The 24,889-nt window shown below is 30.1% G+C and overlaps 1 protein-coding gene and 1 pseudogene across 2 annotated transcripts in view; both read left to right on the forward strand.

Annotated features, from left to right (window-relative positions):
* LOC113384822 (peroxiredoxin-6-like) overlaps positions 1 to 24,889 on the forward strand; it is a 40,522-nt gene continuing 15,633 nt past the window's right edge. Inside the window, exons 1-5 of one of the 2 annotated variants that reach the window (XM_026622585.1) lie at positions 1 to 178; positions 8,050 to 8,206; positions 15,150 to 15,367; positions 17,994 to 18,069; positions 19,507 to 19,883. In XM_026622585.1, the coding sequence (XP_026478370.1) occupies positions 96 to 178; positions 8,050 to 8,206; positions 15,150 to 15,367; positions 17,994 to 18,069; positions 19,507 to 19,635 (663 nt within the window). In that variant the 5' untranslated portion in view covers positions 1 to 95 and the 3' untranslated portion in view covers positions 19,636 to 19,883. Of the gene's footprint in view, positions 179 to 8,049; positions 8,207 to 15,149; positions 15,368 to 17,993; positions 18,070 to 19,506; positions 19,884 to 24,889 lie in introns of those variants that run through there. The other variant, XM_026622584.1, reaches the window with a different exon arrangement.
* Positions 23,130 to 24,889, forward strand: part of LOC113386892 — a 5,563-nt pseudogene continuing 3,803 nt past the window's right edge.

The following is a 24,889-nucleotide window of genomic DNA, read 5'->3' on the forward strand; positions in this document are numbered from 1 at the left end:
TCTCATATCATTTCGAAACCTCGTACTGTGCGGTTCAAACATTTTTAAGTGATTTATTTATTTTATATTATTGTTGTAAAATTACATTTTTCAAAATGAGATTAGGAGCCACAGTACCCAATTTCAAGGCTGACACCACCGAAGGACCCATCCAGTTTTACGACTGGTCTGGCGATAGGTGAGAATAATTAAATTTTTTTTATGCCTGAAATATTTTAATTTATCGGAGGATAAGTTTATGTTTACGTTAGAAAACGCGATTTGCTAATTTTATGTTTTCTCATGTCACATTGAATTGTTTGAGACCAAAATTTGAGAAAGTATGTGTATTTGTGTTTATTATGTGATAAAAAATTGACTTTTTGACGATGTTTTTTTCAAAAATGGCTGCCCCGGATTCAAATATTTAAAATTCATTCGATGGAACTCGATAAGGACGCCCATTAGTTTTGTGAGATGCACGGAGTCAAGCCGTTTTTTTTTAAATTTGCAGGAAACCGCAAACATTTTTAACTTCCCGTAGGGAAATACGTATAGTAATGGGCCGCAAATCGAAATTAAAAATTTTTGCATTTCTCTACATTTTGAGGATTTCTGAACCTTTTGGCATACCTCAGAAAAAATGGTTGTGTGTGTGTGTGTATGTATGGATGGATACAATTTTTGGTCCACGTTTTCGGGCGCACGGATCAACCGATTTGAATGGTTCAAAAAACATTCGATTCCTTTCGATAGAGAGATGTGCTGATTAGTTTTTGGCAACGGCAGGTCAAGCAGTTACGGAGATAAAGAACAAAGAGTGCAGAAAATAGAAATCGAGTTTTTGAGAGAACGGAGCATCCGATTTAAATGATCTAAAAAACATTCAATTAGTATTGATTGGGAGAAGTGTTTATTAGTTTTTGGCAAAGGCAGGCCCAGCCATTTCGAAGATACGGAGCTAAATGTGTAAAAAATGGCAGTTTTTGAGAGAACTAAGCGTCCGATTTAAATGATTCAAAGAACTTTTTGCTTGTCTTAACAAAATAATTGATTTTGAAAAAAAAATGTTTCAACTTTTTCTTCAATTTTTTTTTCGAATAAAATTTTTTTCGTATATCGAAAATTAATCAGATTTTAATTTTAATTCTGTTCTAATTATACTTTAAACAAATAATTCCAACTTTGCAATTCAGTTTATATAATTCTTATAAATATTAGACAATGTTACAATATTAATAATAATCTATTTGAGAACATTCAGTATTCCTCGAACATTTCGTTACGGTATGGGAAGTTCCAGCAATTTGTCTTAAGGCTCGATGCCATACACCACTAGTTGTATATATTTTCTGAAAGATTCCTGAACATGAACGGTAATTAATTAATTAAGTGTTAAAGTAATTAATTGTTTAACATCTTTCCTTCGATTACAAACATTAAATATTATGGGCTGACGATAAGTGGTTGAATTATAAAAGTCCAAAGAAGTTTCAAATAATGAGTCGTGTCGAAATTGGTTCTATGACAATTTTAAAAGTTGCTAAATCGCATTTCGTTTCATTATGTCGATTATTTACAAATATCCGGAAGTTCACACGGTGTTTGTTCCACCTAGTTATAAACAAAGTATCGGAGATGACAAAAACCTTATGGCAATTCCCAAATTTAGCAATATTTTTTCAAAAAATAGTAATCACTTAATGCATGGTAATATTAGCATATTATTTATTACTTGTATAAAGTTTTCATCACCCATAAAACAAAATGCAGCGACTTATACTATTATTGCAATTATCTTATTTGAATATCATTATCTGTATATGTATAATATTTGTTAATATTTATTTCCCGTAGGATAAATTATAATAATCACAAAAAAATCTAAAATGAAAATGTTTATATGTTTTCACGTTTTAAAAGTTTCTGAACATTTTGGCATACCTTAGAAAAAATTGATGCATGTGTGTATGTGTGTGTATTTGGATACAAATTTTAGTCGACGATTTCGGGAGCACGGATCAACCGATTTGAATAACAAAAAACCCAATCAATCGAATTTAAAATGAAGAACATTGTATAATATTTATAAGAATTGTATAAACTGAATTGCAAAGTTAAAATGTTTTATTTGAAGTATATAGGTGAGCTTTAGAACTATAGCTAGAATTAGAATTAAAATCCAAATTATTTTCGATATTAAAAAAAATTTCTTTTTGAATATTGAAAAAAATTATTTTTTTTTCCAAAAGCAATAGTTTCATTAACACAAACAGAAAGTTTTTTGAATCATTCACATCGGATGCTTATTTCTCTCAAAAACTGCCATTTTTTACACATTTAGCTTTGTATCTCCAAAACTGCCGGTCCTGCGTTTGCCAAAATCACCCCTTCTCCCCATCATTGCAAATGAATGTTTTTCGGATGAGTCAAATCGGATACTCCGTTCTCTCAAAATCTCGATTTCTATTTTCTGCACTCTTTGCTCTTTATCTCCGTAACTACTGGACCTGCCTTTACCAAAACCTAATCAGCACATCTCTCCATCAATATGAATCGTTTATGTTTTTTAAACCAGTCCAATCGATTAATCCGTGCTCCCGAAAACGTGGACGAAAAATTGTATCCATACATATATACACACGCACCAATTTTTTCTGGGGTATGTTAAAATGTTCAGTAACTTTCGAAACGTGAAGAACTGTAAAAATTTTCAATTTCGATTTTTGGACGATTACAATAACTTATCCCACGGGAAATTAAAAAATAAGGATGCATAAATTAACATTTTTATATTGAAAATATATTTCACTCTTTAATATGATCTAGTTTTGAACTACAGATCAAAATTTCAATTATGCCTACAGTAATAATAATAATCTTTATTAATATATATGTGTGTGGTATTTTATTTCACCTTTGATTATTCAAATTGGAATCTCAAACAATAATATTTCTGAAAGTTTAATACAATAGCCATTTGTATATTATTGCTTCTAGTTGGCTCATAGCATATTTCACATATCACAATGAATAATAAATGAGTATAGATATTCAATAACCGATATGTTCATGAATTTGAACAATTATAATAACAAATGCTCAAATTTTAGCTGTAGTATTTGAATTGGTTAATTTTTATATTTAAATTTTAAATAACAATATGTGATTTTCATCCTATTTCATAAGTATTCTTCACATACTGGAAGATATTAATCGTATTTAAATTAAATATGATAAATTAATATATTTTCATAGAATTTTATGTAAAAAATATATTTAAAATTTAGCATTTCTTTTTGATTAACTATTCAAAACTAGTGGGTTGCATGGCATCGTGCCTTAAGGCAGATTGCTGGAACTTCCCGTACCGTAATTTAAAATCGTAGTACGGAACACAAAAAAAAATTACACAAAATGTGTACACATTATTAAAATCTCTATAAAACATCTAATAATTTGATGTACATTCAGTCCAATAAACATTTTTGACCGTCAAATGACATTTTTTCACTTATTTTTATTGAGAGTCCATAACCGCTGGACCAGCCTTCCCAAAAATTTTATCAGTCTTCATCTTTTCAATAGAAGTAAAATGTTTTATGAATTATTAAAATCGGATGTTCCGTTCTCTTAAAAACTGAGTTACCGTATTTGGCACTTTTTGCTCCGTATCTTCGGAACGGCTAGACCTGCCTTCGCCAAAAACTAATCAGCACATCTCCTTATCAATACAAATCGAATGTTTTTTGAATTATTCAAATCGGTTGATCGGTGTTCCCAAAATCGTCGCCGAAAATTTGTATCCGCACACACACATACGCACATACACAAACACATACATCTATTTTTTCTATACCAAAATGTTCAAAAACTTTTGAAACGTAAAGATATATAAAAATTTTAATTTTCGATTGTTTTGCGATTAACTTACCCTACAGGAAGTTAAAAATTACTAGCATCGTGTTTCTTATGCATGATTTTATAAAACATTGAATAATATTTTTATTCTAAATATTAAATTTTTTGGATTTATTCCGATTTTACTGATCACATAAGGTTTTTGGAATTGAACATAAAAAATTGCTCTTGTCTGAGCAGTTAGTAAACCGACGATATTTAAATAGAAGTCCCGTGTTCGACACCCACCTCGAGCAGCCTGATATCAAGTAGCAGTGTCATCGGATATTCATTGGAAATTTACATAGTAATATGTTTCCAAGTGAAAACAGCCCTGATAGGGCATTGCTGTATCAATAAAAAATGATTATTACAAAACTATAATAATTCATCACAAAGAGATGCGACTACAATTTGAGTAATTATCTATAAAAAACCCACATATATGGTAAGAAATTCATACCTCTCTTAAGCTAGCAAGACCAAACTAGCAAAATCGATCCGGACCTGTTGTATTATTTAGTACTTATTTTGCACTAATTTGCACCACAAAAAAAAAATTTGTACTACGTGCCGTTTAAAAAAAACACGTGGCGCTGCTAGCTTTAATATTAAGCTAGCAAGACCACTTTTTGTTTTTGAAGAAAATAAATAAAATTTAACGGAAATTGATTAATTCGAATTTGCACTAATTTGCACCACCAAAATTAAATAAAAAAAAATCTAAAATAGCTACTAAAATCAATACCCCATGACGCCCGGTCCGCCCTAATATGATACTTCCATATTAGAGCGTTTTCAACCTACAATTTCAAAGTAGAGAAAAAAAAATTGAATCAGCAGAATCAAATGAAACTAATACAATAAAAACATTACAATATCTAGTATTTAAATAGAGAATTTCAGATTTTGCACCACTGCCCTTCCCTCATTAATCAACCCCAAATTTTTTAATCCCGTAAATTTGAAGTTGTAGGTTGAAAACGCTCCAATATGGAAGTAAATACAATTTGGGGTTGATTAATGAGGGAAGGGCAGTGGTGCAAAATCTGAAATTTTCTATTTAAATACTAGATATTATAATGTTTTTATTGTATTAGTTTCATTTGATTCTGCTCGTTCAATTTTTTTTTCTATACTTTGAACTCGTACGTTGAAAACGTTCTAATATGGAAGTAAATACAATTTGGGGTTGATTAATGAGGGAAGGGCAGTGGTGCAAAATCTGAAATTCTCTATTTAAATACTAGATATTATAATGTTTTTATTGTATTAGTTTCATTTGATTCTGCTGATTCAATTTTTTTTTCTCTACTTTGAAATTGTAGGTTGAAAACGCTCTGATATGGAAGTATCATATTAGGGCGGACCGGGCGTCATGGGGTATTGATTTTAGTAGCTATTTTCGATTTTTTTTATTTAATTTTGGTGGTGCATATTAGTGCAAATTCGAATTAATCAATTTCCGTTAAATTTTATTTATTTTCTTCAAAAACAAAAAGTGGTCTTGCTAGCTTAATATTAAAGTTTGCAGCGCCACGTGTTTTTTTTAAACGGCACGTAGTACAAATTTTTTTTTTGTGGTGCAAATTAGTGCAAAATAAGTACTAAATAATACAACAGGTCCGGATCGATTTTGCTAGTTTGGTCTTGCTAGCTTAAGAGAGGTGAAATTCATCACAATATCTTATAGAACTCTTAAGTTCTGAGTGCTGTTCAAGTAAAATAAAGTACATAATTACAAAAGTTACTACTTTTATATCGTAATTGAATCTTAATTACTTTCTGATAACACAAATTAGAATGACAACATGATATTTCTATAGATACCAAAATCAGACCTTGTAGTGTAATTTATAATATGTTTAAGCATAACCATTTTTATTCGATAAAATATTATTTACTAGTAATGTCTATGATAACGATGATAATTTTAATTCAAATGCTTACGCTATGCCTCGTGTTGTCCAGAAGACTATTTTCTGATGAAATTTTTTGGGTCATTGTGTACAACAATCAGATTTTAGATAACATGAATAATATAATCTACTGTAGGAAGCAAATCGGCGTAAATAACAAATAATATCTACTTTGATAAAGTTTGTTCTATTTATACATAGGAGATTAGTTCGAGCCCCCAACCAGCCCATGCTATATAGTCATAATCTTAATTGGTGATGATTAAATGGATGATGTGCGTTGACAATTGTTTTTCAAGTTCTGGCATGTGGACTTTGAATAAGCGTTTTATACAACAATATGGTTGCATTTCTAAATATTATTTTTTACTTTTGTTCTATATAGCTGTTCGGACGTATTTTCGTTTTATTATATTGGCCATGAAGGTGACAACCTTCATTGCATTGAGCTTTTGCACGGAATGGTTGCCACCCCTGGTAGAGAGGGTAGCGGAATTTTTAATGGAACTAATTGCCTACTTCTAAAAGTAGTTGTATGTTTAATAAATAAGAAAGAAATATATCTTCTTTCATTATACCTTAGTTACAAATCAGTGATTGTTATAAGAACTGCAACAAATAGCAAATAAATCAGTATTTAACACAGTCCATAGTCAACCCAATAACCTGAGTTAATCGAAGGAGAGTTTTAATAAATTTCATAACTACATAACACCCATACAGCGTCTAATCCGTTATGTTCTGGCGTCTATCTTAACGGCGGCAACCCAGTGGTTAATCATTCTTGTTAACTTCCCGTAGGGCAAGTTATAGTAATCGCAAAAAAACGAAAATGAAATGTTTTATATATCTTTACGTTTAAGAGGTTTCTGAATATTTTGGCATACCTTAGAAAAAATGGATGTATGTGTGTGTGTATGTGCGTGTGTGTATGCAAGTGCGTTTTCAAAAAAAGTGATTTTTTGTCAAATTTATAGTTACTCAAAAATCTAATTTTTTACGAAGTAATTTTTTTTCAAAAATGTTAATCGTTTTTAAAAAAATAATAATTTTTGGTGCGGGAAGTTTCAGCAATTTGCCTTAAGGTACGATGTCATGCGTCCCACTAGTTTTTAGGTTAATTATATATAACAAGGGGCCGATTCTGCCGTCAAATAGACCAATGTTACGTAGGGCTTTTCATGCAAAATGGTACTAAATATTTTTAGATAGAAAACCTAACTTACGCACAAATCTCGAAAAAAGCTTGTTATAAAGTCTTAAGAGTCGCATGAGTGTTATCGCTCACATTTGAGGCTTTTCAAGGATATTTTTGAGCATACAATGTTGTAGGTATGATTCACTAAGAACTACGTTGTTCATATATTGACCATTAGTTAATTGTAATATTATTTATAATTATTACGAATGTTGCATATCCACTACAACATAACTGCATCTTTGTGATGGGGTATAATAACATATTGAGAGAAATTGCATTTTATGTGTAAAAGGCCTGATTGCACAGCAAATTTATAGCATTTTGACATTTTGTATGAAAAGATAAAATAAATTTTAGGTTAAAATGTTACGATAGTGCTAAGAATTCTAATTTGTTATTGTAATTCTTAGTTTCTTAAAAGTGCCATTTTTAATTTTTGATATATTTTCATAGATAATTATTAACAGTAAATGATTAGAAAATCTTAAAATATGCTGTTGTATACTGGACAAAATTGTTTGCCACATTTTTTATGTAATGACATGTTATGATGTCAAAGGTAATGTTATATATACATACATACATATATATATATATATTGTAATTCAAATGTCCCGCCATTATTATTAGTGAGGTTGGTAATAGTGTTTTCTCCCACCATCCCTCTATATATACGCCATATTTATGTTTAATGTAAAAATATGTAAAATAAACTCTTGCCCATGGATTTCGCAACAAGCAACTTAGTATATTTAAAGGAAGGATTTTTATTTACCAATACTATGTGAGAATGAATGGAATTTACGACCCCATCACCAGTTTGACTAATAATAATCGCAACATGCATACCTTCTGACTAATCTGCTTTGTTGCCTGTGCTGCTGATCTGTGAAAAATAATGCCAAATCTGACTTGTGAAAAATACTGCCAAAGAGTTACAACTTGACACTAATTAAGTATATCTAAAATTTTTCGTATAACAAGCACAATGTTTCTGATGAATTGTATATAAATTTCAACATCTTGCATAACATTTTGTCATTTTTCTAGTTGGGTTGTGATTTTCTCCCATCCAGCTGACTTCACACCCGTCTGCACCACGGAGTTGGGTCGCATGGCCGTCCACCAGCCGCACTTCGTCAAGCGCAACACCAAATTGCTCGCCCTGAGCGTCGACGACTTGCAGAGCCACAAGGACTGGGTCAATGTAAGTCATTCACGAACGATAAATTTATTAATGAATGAGAATTGTTTCAACTTAATAATTTGATTCATGTTTCATTTTTATGGAAGCGTATGCAAAGAAACGCTTGTATAAATTTAGATATCATAAAGAGCACATTCACACTGCCTCTCTGCCCTCTCTGCTATTTAGACTATTCAAATGATATTTTAAAGAACTTTCTGAATAAATTCGGTATACGATTATTTATCTTCTCGACTCACTATTTAGCTCATTGCAAATATTTGAAAATAGTCTCTTTTATCGAGCTTTTTTTGATTTTCGCAAATGATATTAAATCTTATTTAATAACTATTTTAAATTTCATGCTATGAATAATGTAGTGTAAATCCGTAATTAAAATAGTAACTACATACATTTTATTCCATATCTTCTATAATAAACAGTATTTATCTATTTCGTTCCAAAACGTACTATCTTTTATATAAAAATAAGTCGAGTTTTCCTTCCTGATGATATGAACTCCAGAACGCACGAACCGATTTCGACAATTTTGCATTCGTTGGGCTCCGTGAAGTTCATAACAAAAAAAAAATGAAGAAAAAAATCCAGAAAAGCGGAAAAATCGTTTTTCACATGCAGCGTCATCTCTAGTGGTATTCCTCGAATACCAATGATTCCGACTGGCCTTCCGTTTGACTTCAAACGATTGCAATTTCCAGTTCGCCTTGCGTTCGCAATGACAATTAACAAGCCGCAAGGCCAATCGCTTAGTGTTTGCGGGATAAATTTCACATAAATTATTTAGAAAATCATTGTTTTTCACATGGGCAGTTATACGTTGCCTGTTCACGAGTTGGAAAACCATCCGCTTTGTTTGTGTTAATGTCAGACCAAAAAACAAAAAATGTGGTTTATCAAAGAGCACTTCAATGAAACGGATAATTTGCGGATTCACCGCAAACAGTTGCGAAGTTCAACTAAAAAACACTTCATTTTTGTAATCAAAATAAACTCATTAAGGAAATGAAACAATATTTAAAATATATCATATTATTACTGCTAAGAAATATAGTAGGTACGAAAGAAAATATCAATGAATCAAAGTTATATTAATTGCATACTATAGGTATGTGTAAACATATATAGATCATAAAAAATATACTATAAATAAGAATTTAAAGCATAAATATTAGTCAATTCGCTGGGCATGCCACATAACAACATAATTCAGAAATGAATTACGGGTTTTACTTTGCAAATAAAAAATTAATGAATTAATCAAAAGCGCGGTAATTATATATCAAAACTTGAAACTGTGAATGTGCTAATTGATATAAATAGAATCAGTTTCAGATTAGGTTGGTTCTTGCAAAGACTATTAATATTATCCAGAAACATTTGGATGTGGATAAACTATTCATATGTTTTTTGTTAGCTGCCCCTTTCACTTACATACCAATTTGCAATCAATTAATTATTTTCATACTAGACATATTTTTTACGGCAAAACAACGTTTGCCGGGTCAGCAAGTAAGATAATAATTTTTAGTTGATTTTTTGGGGCCTTATCACTTATTCAAATATAGTTTGAACACATCTTATGACGCTTATGAATTACTCTGATAATTATGCAAATAAAAAAAAAACAGTGCCAGTTGCGGATGCACACATTCAATATCTCTAAAAATAAATATAAAATATCAACGACTATCTATTTTAATTCAATATAATTGTGTAGCGTCACGATGACCATCTTTAAATAACTGCAATTATTTTAATTGAAAACATTCAAGAGCTTATCTTTATGAATTTAATTGATATGGGTAAAAATAATATTAAAGGACATGTTTATAATAAATATAATAAAATGTGCGTAAGAGTGTTGCGAATTCTTATTTGCTATTCTAGTTTTTAGATTTTTTGAAGTGTCAAGGGCCAAGATAATAGTGATAATTGTCAAGGGCCATTCCATATTTCATATTCAAAATTTAAATTTATAGAGCGTGTCATAATGTTTAGGGCTATGGGGTTCCATTCAGGGGCTCCACATCGAGCATTGAATTTTAAAGTAATAATTGTATTTCTTCAAATAGAGATAAGACGGCCGTCGGGTTGCCATATTTAAAGCAACGTTATTAAAAAATCATCACAATAGCTCATTGGACTCGTTAAATTCTAATTCATGTTAATAATAAATAAATATATTACAATAAAACTATTCGTTTTTCTTTTACCGCACTTTAGACTTTGCACGTTTTTATTTTACGGTTTTGTTTTTTTATACCTTGGTTGTATAAAATGAGCCGCAAATCTTGATTCAATTCAATCAGTGGCGTACCTAGAACTTTTGCCGCCCGGGGCGGTCTCCAGATTGCCGCCCTTTCAATTATAAGTCAGTCAAATAGTAGTTTTCATAAATTAACACAAATAAACTAGTGGTGAATGGCATCGTGCCTTAAGGAAAATTGCTGGCACTTCTCGTACCGAAACATAAAATTTTTAAAAAAGATTAAAAATTTTTTAAAATCTGAAAAAAATATATTTTTGAGAATTTCGAAAATTTGGAAAAAAAATGGCTTTTTTGAATTTTTTTTTTATATTTTGAAATTTTTTTAAAATTTGTAACTTTTTTTCAAATCAATCGCGCTGCGCAGCTGTTTTGGAGACGAAATATCGAAGCGAAACGGCTAGACATTGATACGGAACCCATAGAAATGTAAATTAAATTTGTTCTTATTATCAAAATCTCTAGAAAATATCAGATAATTTGACGTGGATATATCTAATGATCATTTTGGACCGCCAAATATGTCATTTTTTTACTTTTTCTTATTGATTCTCCGTAATCGCTAGACCTCTAGACCTGACATCCCAAAAACAGTTCTTTGTTTAGTCAATACAAATAAAATGTTTTTTGAATTACTTAAAACGTACGCTTCGTTCTCTCAAGAACTAAATTATAATTTTTGGCTTTTTTGTCCAGTATCTTTGAAACGGCTGGACCTGCCTTTTACCAAAAATTAATTAGCACGTTTTAGCAGTACGAATCGCATGTTTTGTTCAAATAGGTTAATGCATGTTCCTACAATCATCGACAAAAGTTTGTATCACACACACATCCATATTTTCTAAGATATGCCAAAATTCAGTAACCTCTCTGAAACGTAAAGATATATAAAAAATTTCAGTTTTGACATTTTTGCGATTACTATATATAACTTACCCTACGGAAGTTAAAAAATTATTAAGTTACTTAATCAATATTAATTAATACACAGAGTAATTTTTTTCAGACATATTTATATGCACTCGTCAACATAATTATATAATGCCCTAAGGCTTTGCAGACCTAGCAGACTGATTTCCAAAAAAAAATTGATGATTTAAAAAAATATTGATAAATCACTTCAAAGTAATCATATAAACTTTTCAAAAGAAATGACATTTATAAGCTGATATAAAAAAATAGGAAAAATCGCTGAAAAAAATCGTAAAGATGCTTATACGAATTCAACGAATTTTAATGAATACAATAAAATAAAATTATTAACCTGTTCTTAAATTAGAATTCAAAATTTACACAAATATACATTTATATACACAAAGGAATAAAATTTTAAATCATATGGTTCATCATAATTCATATAAATCAAATATTGACAATAATAAAAATCATAATGATCATTTATAATTCAAGAAAGAAAACTAGTTGGTACTGGTATTTTGCCTTGAGGCAAGTTACATGAACTTCCCGAAATGTGTAAATAACCGACTTAATCAATAAAAAATAAATTAATTTATGAGTGATTAAAAGTATTCCGAGTGGATTTATTACACATCATTGCAAACGAACGAACAAACACGTTAACTCGGAGTATTTTCTAAAAGCAAATTTTCAAAAATCAATAATTTTAATTAATCAATAAGTATAATTGAACCAGTTTCCGTAGGACTTTAATGGCTTACTATGTTCAAGACCAAGTACACTATCGTTATACCAACTAAATCATCTAATTTTATTTTTAACAAACGTCAGAAAAACATTTTCTCTAACTTTGATAAATTTTTAAAATTAAACTACTTGTCGTAAGGCCGTAATAATTCAGTAAGTTCTATAAGGCAATGATATACTTAGCCAAAGAAAGTTTCATAAAAATCGCCTTAATTTTTTTTTCAATTTCTTGTAATTTAGTTAATTACAAAAAAACGGCTTGGTAGAATTTTACCTAAAACTGATCAGTATCAATCCCAACTAATATCTTTCGAACAGTTTTTAATTTTTTAAAATCGGTTCGGTAGTATGAGCTTAAATGTGGACGAAAGATTTAACACTTCTTTCCAAATTACAAAGAAACGGCTCGGACGATCGTCGCACAAAACTGAGAAACGATATGCCTCATCGAGATACATCAATGGTTTTTAAATTTCTGAAATCGGTTCAGGCTTTTTTGAGAAAACGTCGATCAAAAGTCTAATTTTGACAAATGCCAAAAAGACGAAACTAATTTTTGCAAACTTTGACGAATTTTTAAAGCTAAACCAGTTGTCGTAGGACTGTAATATTTTAGTGTGATCTAGAAGACTATGGTATCTACCTTCAAAAAAATAATCATAAAAATCGTCGATTTTTTTTTTTTAAAGACTTTATTAAGAAAACGGCCCGGCCGATCTCTACCAAAAACTAATCAGCACGATTCCCAACTAATATCTTTCGAACGGTTTTTAAAATTTCAAAATCAATTCAGAATTGCAGGCTAAAACGTAGACGAAAAAATTTTCACTTTTCTGCGATTTATAAAGAAACAGCTTGGCCGATCGTCGCACAAAACTGACAAATAATAGTCCTCATCGAGATATATCGAGTGACTTTTAAATTTTTGAAATCGGTCTAGCCGTTTTTAAAAAAACGACAATTTACGACAAAAAATATGTTCACACACATACTTTTAACAAATTTGGGCTCATTCGATTCAGAATGGCTTGAAACGTCGAGAAAACATAAAATTAGCGATTCGGATTTTTTGATGAAAACATAAACTTCTCTTTGGGGAAGTTAACTAGTGGTGTATGGCATTGTAAGTTAAGGCAAATTGCTGGAACTTCCAGTACTGTAATGATATATTCGAGAAAAATTAAATGTTTTCAAATATATAATTATAAATACTGTAACTTATATATATGTTTATAGAAAAGTAAATAAACAAAACTCAATCAATCAAATTTGAAATAAAGGGCATTGTCTAATATTTATAAGAAATATATAAACTGAATTACAAAGTTAAAATTATTTATTTCAAGTATATAAGTGAGCATTTGAATTTTAGGTAGAATACTTTAATACATTCAAATCGGATGCTTAGTTCTCTCAAAAACAGATATTTTTGCACATTTTGCTTGGTATCTCTGCCTTTGCGAAAAACTAATCACCACTTCTCCTCATCATTACAAATTGAAGTTTTTTGCATCAATCAAATCGGATGTTTCAATCTCTCAAAAACTCGATTTCTATTTTCTGTATCATCAAATCGGATGATCGGGGCGCCCGAAAACGTGAACGAAAAAATGCGGACACACAAAACACACACACTTCCATTTTTTCTGAGGTATGCCAAAATGTTCAGAAACCTTCAAAACGTGAAGAAATGCAAAAAATTTCATTTTCGATTGTCGGTCCATTACTATAACTTACCCTACGAAAGTAATAAATATAAAATGAATAAGTTGCTTTTTACAACTATGTATAAATAAACTAAAAAATGCCGCCCCAAAATAAGTGCCGCCCGGGGCGGACCGCCCCCACCGCCCCCCCTAGGTACGCCACTGAATTCAATTAATGTTAAAAAATTAATTAATATTTATTTATTACATAATGTGTTTTAATCTTTACCCTACATGGACTGCTAGTCCTCATATGTTTTCCGTTGTATATAATAAACAAACATAGAAAGGACTGTGACGTCACTTGCTGAGCGAACATTGCCGACGACAATCGTGGACTTTCTCGATTGATCAAATGTCATATGTCACCTTTTACGTGCCTAACATAGGCCTCACAATACACATATAAACCGATTTTAACAGGACGATTTTATGTACATTTATATTACAGGGGAAATATTATATCATTTCTTACAAAATTATCAGCCCAATTGTCATTATATTATTCAAATAAAACTATCGCAGAAAATATTTGATTTAAATTAACTATTAGGATAAATATTATTATCATTTCTTACAAACATTAGCATTTAACGTTCCAAGAATTCAAGGAAAAATACAAACGCAAACTGGACTAACATTCGAACCCATCTATAGTTGAAATTACTAAACCTTATGGTACAAGGAGATTGAAACGGTAATGGCCTTCAGACTTAGTCTTAGATTAGGTCTAATATAATATTATTATAGTAATTGTTAAACTGAGAAGATCTCATTGGAGCTCTTCTTAGATATCGCTCTTAAACATTGTCATTTTAGCTCATAGGAATCTTTATGTATTTCTGATTGCTAAATAAAACGAGTTAAAAAAAAAAATTTACAAACATATCAGCCATCACAATTTACATTATATTATTGAAATAAAATCGGAAGAGTCCGCGATCGTCGTCGGCTATGTTTGCTTAGACATGTGACGTCACATACCCATCTACGTTTGAGCGAGTACTCATTTTGCGCTCGACTAGCAGTCCATGTAATATAAGGTCTATGGCTTCTTTAATTCAATATCATATTGAGATCCTGCAGTAAATAGATAAATTGATAAATCAATTTTCTAATGTATTCATTTGACAAGCCCGATAGGATAGGATTGCAATTCTTATGCAGTAATATCTGTTGGGTGCTTTTTAGGGATTTCACATTTATAAACTTAAAAATTTATAATATCATAATATCGATTCCGTTCCTACAAATCTAAGAAAATCATGTCACCTACTCTTTACTAATTAGAATGAACTTTTTCCAGGACATCAAGTCTTACTGCCAGGACATTCCCGGAAAATTCCCGTACCCAATCATTTCCGATCCGAAACGCGAGTTGGCTGTTGCCTTGGACATGATCGACGAAGAGCACAAGGACGACCCTGCTCACGCCATGACCGTCAGATCTTTGTACGTGATCGATCCGAACCACAAATTGAGATTGGCCATGGTTTACCCATTCAGCACTGGACGTAATGTCGAGTACGTATTAATAAAATTTTAATTTGATACATATACATATCACATGCACTAACAACATATATTTGGTAGAATTTGGTAATAGGACAATTATTAATTATGCGATTTGTCTTTTCATCAAAAAACTAATACTACGAAAGGGTATTATGAAAGGGTCTGGGCGTGTTTCCATACAGAATTGGCCCCACCCTGGTATTTAAATAATTTTGATGCCATTTTATAGGTATTTTCGAGAAAATTCGAAATACAACATTTCAAATCCGTAGCTCAGCATTTGGCCGAGATATCAGTGAAAACATGTGAAAGTGGCCCCTTTTTTCAAACTCACTTTTTGTCGGAAATATGAGAGATATCGAAAAACTGTTAACGTCATTCTATTTATACTGATCTTGTCTATGTTGTTCATAACAAATAATGTGAAAAAATTATTTGTTAGTGCGTGGAAAGGTAAAAATGATTTATCTTTTCTTTTGACTACTTTTATATCATTCGAAAGCCTGTACATTTTTCTTCTGTTATTCAAAAATTCATTTAAATGTAAGTGGGTGAAAAGTTGGAAAAACTTAAGCTAGTACGCGCGCTGCCGGTACAAGAACACCCATATAAATACGCTTTGCAAGAGCGACGAGCAAGCATAAGGCTCGTCGTTTTCGCGCGTCTCGACAAATTATATGTATATAAGTATGGAAATATTTATTAAAAACCAAAATTTATTTATATCTTGTATATAAGTATATTCATTAGTCATAATAAAAAATCCAACGCGCCGAATAAAACAATAATTATTATTATTGATTATTTTCATTCGCCGTATAAGCTTCTGACTAATATATTTCAATGTATGAAAAACTTAAGATTTCAATATTTTTCATACCCTTTAGTTATAAAATCAACTGTTTGGATTGTGTTTCTTCATACATTGACAGACATTTCAAAATTTAGAGAAGAAACAAACAATTTAAAGGTATGCTTGTTAACCACGTTTACATCAATAACCAATCGGTTTTTATAATCCCGAAGTATTGTTAACAAAATATGATTTATTTGTGGGAGAATCTATGTTCAGAGCAGAATAGTTCATACCAGCAACACTGTGAATTTGAGAACCTCAATTTATTTTAAAATATCTTTTTGTCATTCTGTTTATTATTTCCGTGAATTATTATTAATGAAAATACTATCCTTTATTTTGTACTCTAGTTTATTTATATTCATGTTATTATTCACTGATGTAATTAAAAAAAAGAGTGCGCGTAAGGTTCACATGCCATTGAAGTAAAACTTATTGGATTGTACAAGATGGCATTTAAGTGAAAATAAATACATCATATAACAATTTTGAATAATGCTTATTAGTAATATGGTAACACTCGTGATGCACACATTTATTAGTGTCAACCATTATACACATTTATATAATGACAAATTAATAACTATATATTTATAATAGCATTAAAAATATGTATATTATGTAAAAACAATAATGTATACATTATTGTTTTTAAATAATATAATTATATATTATATAATATAATATAATTATATATTATATAATTATATATAATATATAATATAATTATAATTAAAGTCATACTTCAAATATGACATGATCGGTTTGTCATTGTAATTAGCATTTAGAAATTAATCTTTATTGAAGAAATGAAGTAATTGCTAATTAATAAATTCTATAATATTTGTTCACACAGTGGATTATGTTAAACGAGGCCTAAACAAATATTGTTTTTGCAACTTCATTGTTGTTTGAAGAACTTCATGTAATTAAAATTAACATACACATGACTGCTTGTATTTTTTTTACTTTTTCGCTGGCGATATAATCTCATTCTTTGAACAGCTGTAATATCTGTCTTGCCTAAAAAGTATTTTCCATTTTAATAACTTCAAAGATTTATAGAAACTACGAATAATAAAGAAATAATTTCTAATCAATAAACTTACGCTTAATTGTTTATTTAATTTTTTTATTATTAATTTGCTTTATTATTTTCAAGGAACAGGGTAAAATATTCTTCTGATTCAGACATTTTTCATTAAATCAAGATTTGTACTACCATGTAACTTCAAAATGTTTATTTATCTATGCTGATTTTCTTGTAGATATCGGTGATAACGACAGGTCTATATTCACATACGCGACGACTAATCACAATCGACCTATATAGAAATGATATCATCGAGAGCGAATGACGAATCATTGGCACTCGACTCTGCCAATTTTTACGGATTTATACCTAGTCGCGCCTAAAGAAATTTTACTTGAAAAAGATTTAGTTACAAACTCAACTGCTTGGATTGTGTCTTTCCATACATTCACAGGCGTTTCAAAATTTAGAGAAAAGACAAAAAAATTAAAAGCACGCTATACTTGTTAACCATGATAACATCAATAACCATATAGGTTCGGTTTTTTATAATCCCGAAGTATTGTTAACAAAATATGACTTACTTGCGGCAGAATCTATGTTCAGAGCAGAATAGTTCATATTGTTAATACTTTGTTCATTATTTCCGTGAAATTGGTGATATATAAAATTCCATGATTTAGTATATATAATTTTATTATTTATAAATAAACGTATCAATAATTTACTTCTTTTTGATATTTCAGCGAAGTATTACGTGTGATCGACTCTATGCAATTGACTGATCGTCTGAAAGTCGTCGCAACGCCTGCCAACTGGGTTGTAAGTATTTTATTTCAATAACTTTAAATAAAATTAATATACAAATAATAATAATACATAATATTTTTTATCTAAAAAAATCCACCAATTTGAGGCGAAAAATTGCGTGAATTCTTATTTGTTTCATTAGCAAACAGTTGCTTTATATAAATTTGCCTTTTTTAACACTGTGCATCTTCCTCCACATCACGTTTTTGGATTCAAATTTTCCAAACCATTGGCTATTGTCTTACTTGAACATCATTTTTACTATTTCCATGTTAAAAGGTGATATACAATAAACATTTGTCCATATAAGAACTTACTGAAGACATACAACCTACAGAATTTAAAGTTCTTTTTCATACAAAAGCTGTTGAACTTAATTATGCAGCTAAAGCTAATTTAGGTTACATTGATGAATATGCACAAAATTGAATCCTTTATTTTATGAGACATTAGTATTTAACAATTTAACTGATTAAGTTTATAATATATCATTTATAACCGGATTTAAAATCACAGTTTGCAGATAAGAGTTATCTTTTTTTTTCAATTTAATTTCAATAATTTGTTTCGTCTTGATTCTAGATAGTAATATATAGATATTATAATCAATATCGAATATCTTGTTTCAGTTGTGATAAGAACATTTATCATTTAATTTAAAATAATTTTCAACAAAAGTAAAATTTGTATCTTGTTAAAAAATCTATAAATTTAATACTTAAACAGGTTTTTATATAAACGCAATAGAGCAAATATGATAATTGATATGTAGTAGCTTCATTATTCATCTTATTCGTGAAAAAAATAATATAAATTAAACTTTGATATTCTTTCTTATGCAAAAATCTGAATTACAACTCTGAACTGAATTTCCAACTTGAATTTAAAAATTCACCAAAGAGGAAATATCCGTGGCCATAAATATATAGAGCAATGGCGGAAATCTTCTCTAATTTAGTTTCTTAGTCGTTTATTCAAAAAAAAAAATCTACTTGTTACATATAATCGTATATAAAATATCTCTATATCTCTTTATTTGTCATACAAGTGGTTTATATTTATATGTATATATTGCAAAGTTATTAATTTAATAAAATTATAATAAATAGTGTATTATGAATGGGGTTCTCCGTGCTTAGTGGTTAGAGCTTTGTCCTTTTAAATGAGAGGTTTGAGGTTCAATACCAACCTCGGACAGCCTGATACCAAGCAGTCCGGAGTCCTTTCATTGCCCACCATTTATCAAATTAAAAATCTTACCTATTACAGAATTTCTAATAATAAAATACATCAATAGAGAGGTTTAGAGTTGGGTAGCCTTCTAACAAAACCACGTAGTTAAAAAAGTGCGTCACAACAGCTTATGAATTAATATCAAATCAAATATTGTAAATACACATATAAAATATTGTATTATAAATGTAATAATCAAATTTATCAATTTTCCAGCCTGGTGAAAAAGTAATGATCCTGCCATCCGTTCAGAATGAGGAAGCAGCCAAACTGTTTCCCAAAGGTGTTGACACTGTTTCTATGCCTTCAGGTAAGGTTTATGTGCGCACAACGACTGATTATTAAAAAAAAACAAGAACTATTATTGCATACATAAAAATATATAATACATATCCAAAATATTTGCAAAATATTTTAATTATTATTTTATGAACAATATTTCGAACCATAAGCATTTTAACATTTTTATATACGTGATTCATTTACATTTCATGATTGTAGTTTTATAAAAATGATATATTCCAATGTTTTTATATAACCTTGTTAAACGCATGTATTATGAATTGTATATTTGTTAATAAAATTATATGACTTATTGAATTGACTTTTGTATGCTTTACAAATTTGAATTGGCGATTTTTCGATAACTAAATCATAATATCCAAGTAGCATACGTTAGTAAATATTTTATATGACGCAATTTGTTACGTGTTAATAAATTATAAAAGTAATGGAAAAGTTTGCTCCACTTATATAGTACTTCGATATTCGTTGCCAATGTTTCTTCTATGATATTTATTTGAACTATTTAAATAATAACTAGTGGTGTATAGCATCGTGCTTTAAGGCAAATTGCTGGAACTTTCCGTACCGTAACAAAATGGTCGAGGAATATTAAATGCTTTCGAATAGATTATACTCTAACGTTGTCTAATATTTATAAGAATAATATAAACTAAATTACAAAATTAAAATTGTTCACTTAAAATATATAAGTGAGCTTTAGAACTTTAAACAGAATTAAAATTGAAATCTCAATTAATTTCAATATTCAAAAAAAAAATTGATTTTTTTTCAAAAGTAATTATTTCATCAACACAAGCAGAAAGTTTTTTGAATTGTTGAAATCGGATGCTTAGTTTCTCAAAAACTGCCACTTTTTGTACATTTAGCTCTTGTATTTTCGAAATGGCTAGACCTGCCTTTTCCAAAAACTAATCACCACTTCTCCAAATCATTACAAATTGAATGTTTTTAGATGATTCCGTTCTCTCATAAACTCGATTTCACTTTTTGCTCCGTATCTCCATAACGGCTAAACCTGCCTTTGCGAAAAACTAATCAACATATCTCCTTATCAATAAGAATCGAATGTTTTTTTAATCATCCAAATCGGTTGATCAGTACGCCCGAAAACGTGAACACATCCATTTTTCTGAGGTATGCCAAAGAAACCTCTGAAACGCGAAGAAATGCAAAAATTTTCATTTTCGATTTTCGGCCCATTGCTATAACTTACCCTACGGAAAGTTAATTAAAAGTGCTAATAAACCAAATATTATCAATACTAATAAAAAGTATTGAAAGCAGTTGTTAGTCCCTTTAAGTTCAATATCACAAGCCAGTCGTTTCCAACCTTTCATACCCCCTCCCCCTTATTTAAAGAAAGATGTTGCGATCTTATTTATGCTAAAGATTTATACTTATTTATCTATAGTTGCGACACTCTTAAATTTTCTAGCAACGTGATTTTATAAATACTCAGTTGATATTATAATTTATAAATTATTATAATAATAAATTTATAAATATATTTATCAGGCTATATATAAATGCACAATATTATGTAAAAATATACACAAACAATTATTATTTATTCATTCATTTCTTATATCTATTTATCATTTTGTTAAATTAACCCCCCATGAGGGGTTGGTCCCCACAGGTTGGAAACCATGGTCTTAACTGGTGATAACTTATTTTTAATTCTCACTTCAAATATTTGATGCAAGTGTAGAAGTATAATAATTTAATAATATATTTCTTAAAAATGAACAAAACTTATTAAAAAATCTGATCGTTTACAAAAATATAAATATCATAACTATATTATTTTTTCATCGTCAAGACTGACTCTAATTGCTATGTAAAATTTAAATTTTTGAATTGTTTCTATATGTTTCTATCTTTTCTAATACATTATATAATTTTTATAGACTTGCACTCTGCATTCTTCACTTTCCCTAGTTGGTCATAACCTAAAAATGTAATCACTTTTCGTATATTATATAAGTATTGATATTATTCTTTTATTTATACTAACAAAATTATATTATTTATGATAGTTTTTTAACCGTCCATAACGACGCAAATATTATTTTTTGTTTATCCTATTGTTATAGAGTTCGATTGCTAATATTTATTATTTTACATATCAAGCATCGACAATATTTTGTTATTGATTAGAAAATACGTCACAATATTAATTAGTTTTAACTTCTGCGTTTTATATTTATGTAAGTGAAATGTAATCGAATAAAATTTGCATATGTATACATTTCAATTTATCTTACACGTTAAAAAATATTTAAATATATATGTAAACGTATTTTTTTTTCATTTTTTTAATATTAAAATAAATAATTATAACTTATTAGTGCAATAATATATTTATGTATATCGGAATTTGTAAGACCAATTTTGAGTACTCAGAATAAACATTACTCGCTATAACTTTTAAATAAATCATAGTTTATTATTTTAATTTATTGAAAATAATAGTGTGTGATCAATTTTAAAAAATTTAACTTGCTAAGTTTTTAACGTGAGTAATAATTTACTTGATGCGAACATTTATTCAAATGGCATGCCATCCTTAATCTTTAGTTTGTTTGTAATTTAAAGCTTTTATGAATAATTAAGAGACAATTCGAAATCAAACCTTCGATAAGAGATGGTTTTTTGACAAAATTATAATAAATTTCAATAAATAAATTTATTAGATGGTTGAAATTGCACAGAAAAAACAAACCTCACCGTTATATATAGACAATTGTCCCGGGTCTGTCGCATGCGTTGTTCACCGTTGTAAGTGAAATAATTCTGCGATGTCGCATTTCAATAGTTCTTAAAATTATCAATTTCTATAAATATAGAAAATCTAATAAAATACAAATACAGATAATAGTTTGCGCAGAAAGTTCGCGCATTCTCGCAAGAAACTAGATAATTTTATTGTTTGGTTAGAATTAAGTATTGATCTTGGTCGATTCCGTTGCCGGAAAAGTTGCTAGCTTCCATAACCATTGCGGCTGAGTCCATTATCATTTGACAATAGTGCCCTGACACATAAAGATGGCAGCTTCGCGTGCTCAGAAACAAAATGCGATATCAGCATTGTTCTTCGACTTAGATAACACGTTGATACCGACAAGAAAAGCGGATACATTGGCTTGTATGAAGGTACGTAAAAATAACAATTTTGCATGATTATTTTTGTAAATTATTTTATAAGTTTGTCGCAGCAGTGCTCATGTCATTTTTGCCTCGTTGTTGGTTGAAACCGCGTTTTTCCAAATGAACCGTTTGATGGCGCTGTGCGTTTGACAGTTGTACAAAATGGCGGCAATGTGTTTTAATAAAATCTTTTAGCAAAACATAAAAAATACGTGAATAAGAAAACTTTGTTCATATATGTAGTAACAATCTACATTTTGTAATCGCGTTTTTGTTTTTTTCTTCATTATTTCATTGTTTCCAAAAATATTGCTAGATGCCGCTTCGAGTTTAGCGATTGCTCAAAGATGTCGCAGGGTGTTTTGACAGTTCCTCTTAAAATGGCTTCAACACGTTCTATTTTGGTGCCAAGTTTTAAAATAAACATGAAAACATTGATATTTCGTAGTGTTTGTGCACAGATGTAATATAGTTTATGCTGGAAAGTCGAAGTTTTAGTGACGCGTACATTTCCCAATATAGGCCGGATCGCTCTCTATCGTAAGTTATAAATAACCTAACTTTCATCTCTTAAACGCATTTAGTTACATACCGCTACGCTGGCTGGATTAATGTTTTAAGTGTTCATTAACCATGGCTGATTCAATATCTGAACCTGTTAAAAAATGTATCCTTATTTTACAAAGTGCAAAAACCGACACGGAAAAATTTGCCGCGTTATTTATGGTGACAAAGTTAGTGAAGGGTAAAGATTGTACAACAGTTGCTAAGAAGGCTCTCTTCGAAGCCATTGGATTCAAGTTTTTGAAGAAGTTATTACTAAGTGCTGATGTTCCCGAAGATTGTCCCCCACTTGTATATAAGAGTGTTGCTTTATCAATACTTACATGTTTTTGTCAAGATGAAGAACTCGCTACACATAAAGAAATGTTGGAAAAACATTCCAGTTTTCTTGGATATTGTTCAAACAGCTGATGATGATGATTACGATGATAATCTGATTGTTGTTAGCGAAGCTTATAGTTGTCTTCAGAGCATAGCTTCATATGAACCTGGGCAGAAAGCATTGCTTGAAGGAGGCGCTATTGGTAAGATGTCTCAAATATATGCACAACAAAGTTTTCAGACTGATGAAGCCCTGAATTTAATAGTTACATTGGTCAGTAAATTTGGACCTTCAGCTTGGGATTTAGATCCTAAAAATTTTCATGCTTTATTAAATCGTATTTGCTTGGATTTTGAAACTGATCACACAGAGAGAAAATTTACTTTGTGTTCCATACTTGGAGCTCTATTATTTAATTGTAGACGTAGCATTGTTGGTCGAACGGCTGACACTGAAGTTTGGCCTGGCAGCTTGTTTAAAGGTTTAAGTGATATATTGGGCAGCCGCATTGGTAAAAACCAACGAGACCCAGCATTGAAACTTGCATCTGCTGTAATTGATGTTTTAGGTGTGGAATGGACATGAGAAATGAAGAAGAAAATCCCAAGCAATTCTTTTGCTTCTCCTACAACTCAGTGCAATTGAAGTTCGTATGCAGATGGATGACAAAAGTTTAAAGCAAGCTTTGGCAAATGGTGATTTAATTTCAGCATGTTTTATAATCTTAGAACTTTCTGTAGCTTATATGGCCAATGATACTTTAGATTTGGAACAAAAGGAAAAGCAAACAATATACACAGCATTGAAAGGTGCCTTTTCAGCTGTAATATCAGTTTTAACTAAAGTATCAAATGATAAGAACAAAGATAAGTTACCTCCAAAAGAAAAATCCTTTGTTTGTGCCATGGTGCGTGTTTTAGCTGTTTGGCTAGCCACAGAAACTTCGGCCATGAGAACGGGCTGTGTACGCTTTGTTACCATATATGCTTCAATTAGCTAATGACACATTTTATGCTGCAAGAACGCACAGGCTTAGTCAGGATAAAAATCAAACTGAATCTGATGCAGATGTTCTCCGAATGTTATTACCAGCTTTGTGTCACCTGGCAGTAGAAGATCGGGCAAGGGATATATTGCTAGCAAATAAACAAGATGAAGTTCTTTATGAATGTATTGGTGTACCATTGGTCAATTGCGCATATAGAGAAGCCAACTCACCATACCAAAAGCTGATAGGTTGAAAGCTTTATCGCAACC

Source organism: Ctenocephalides felis, unplaced genomic scaffold, assembly GCF_003426905.1.
Source record: "Ctenocephalides felis isolate EL2017-DRISC unplaced genomic scaffold, ASM342690v1 CF-g0.4_SCAFFOLD_03571, whole genome shotgun sequence".
NCBI lineage: Eukaryota > Metazoa > Arthropoda > Insecta > Siphonaptera > Pulicidae > Ctenocephalides > Ctenocephalides felis.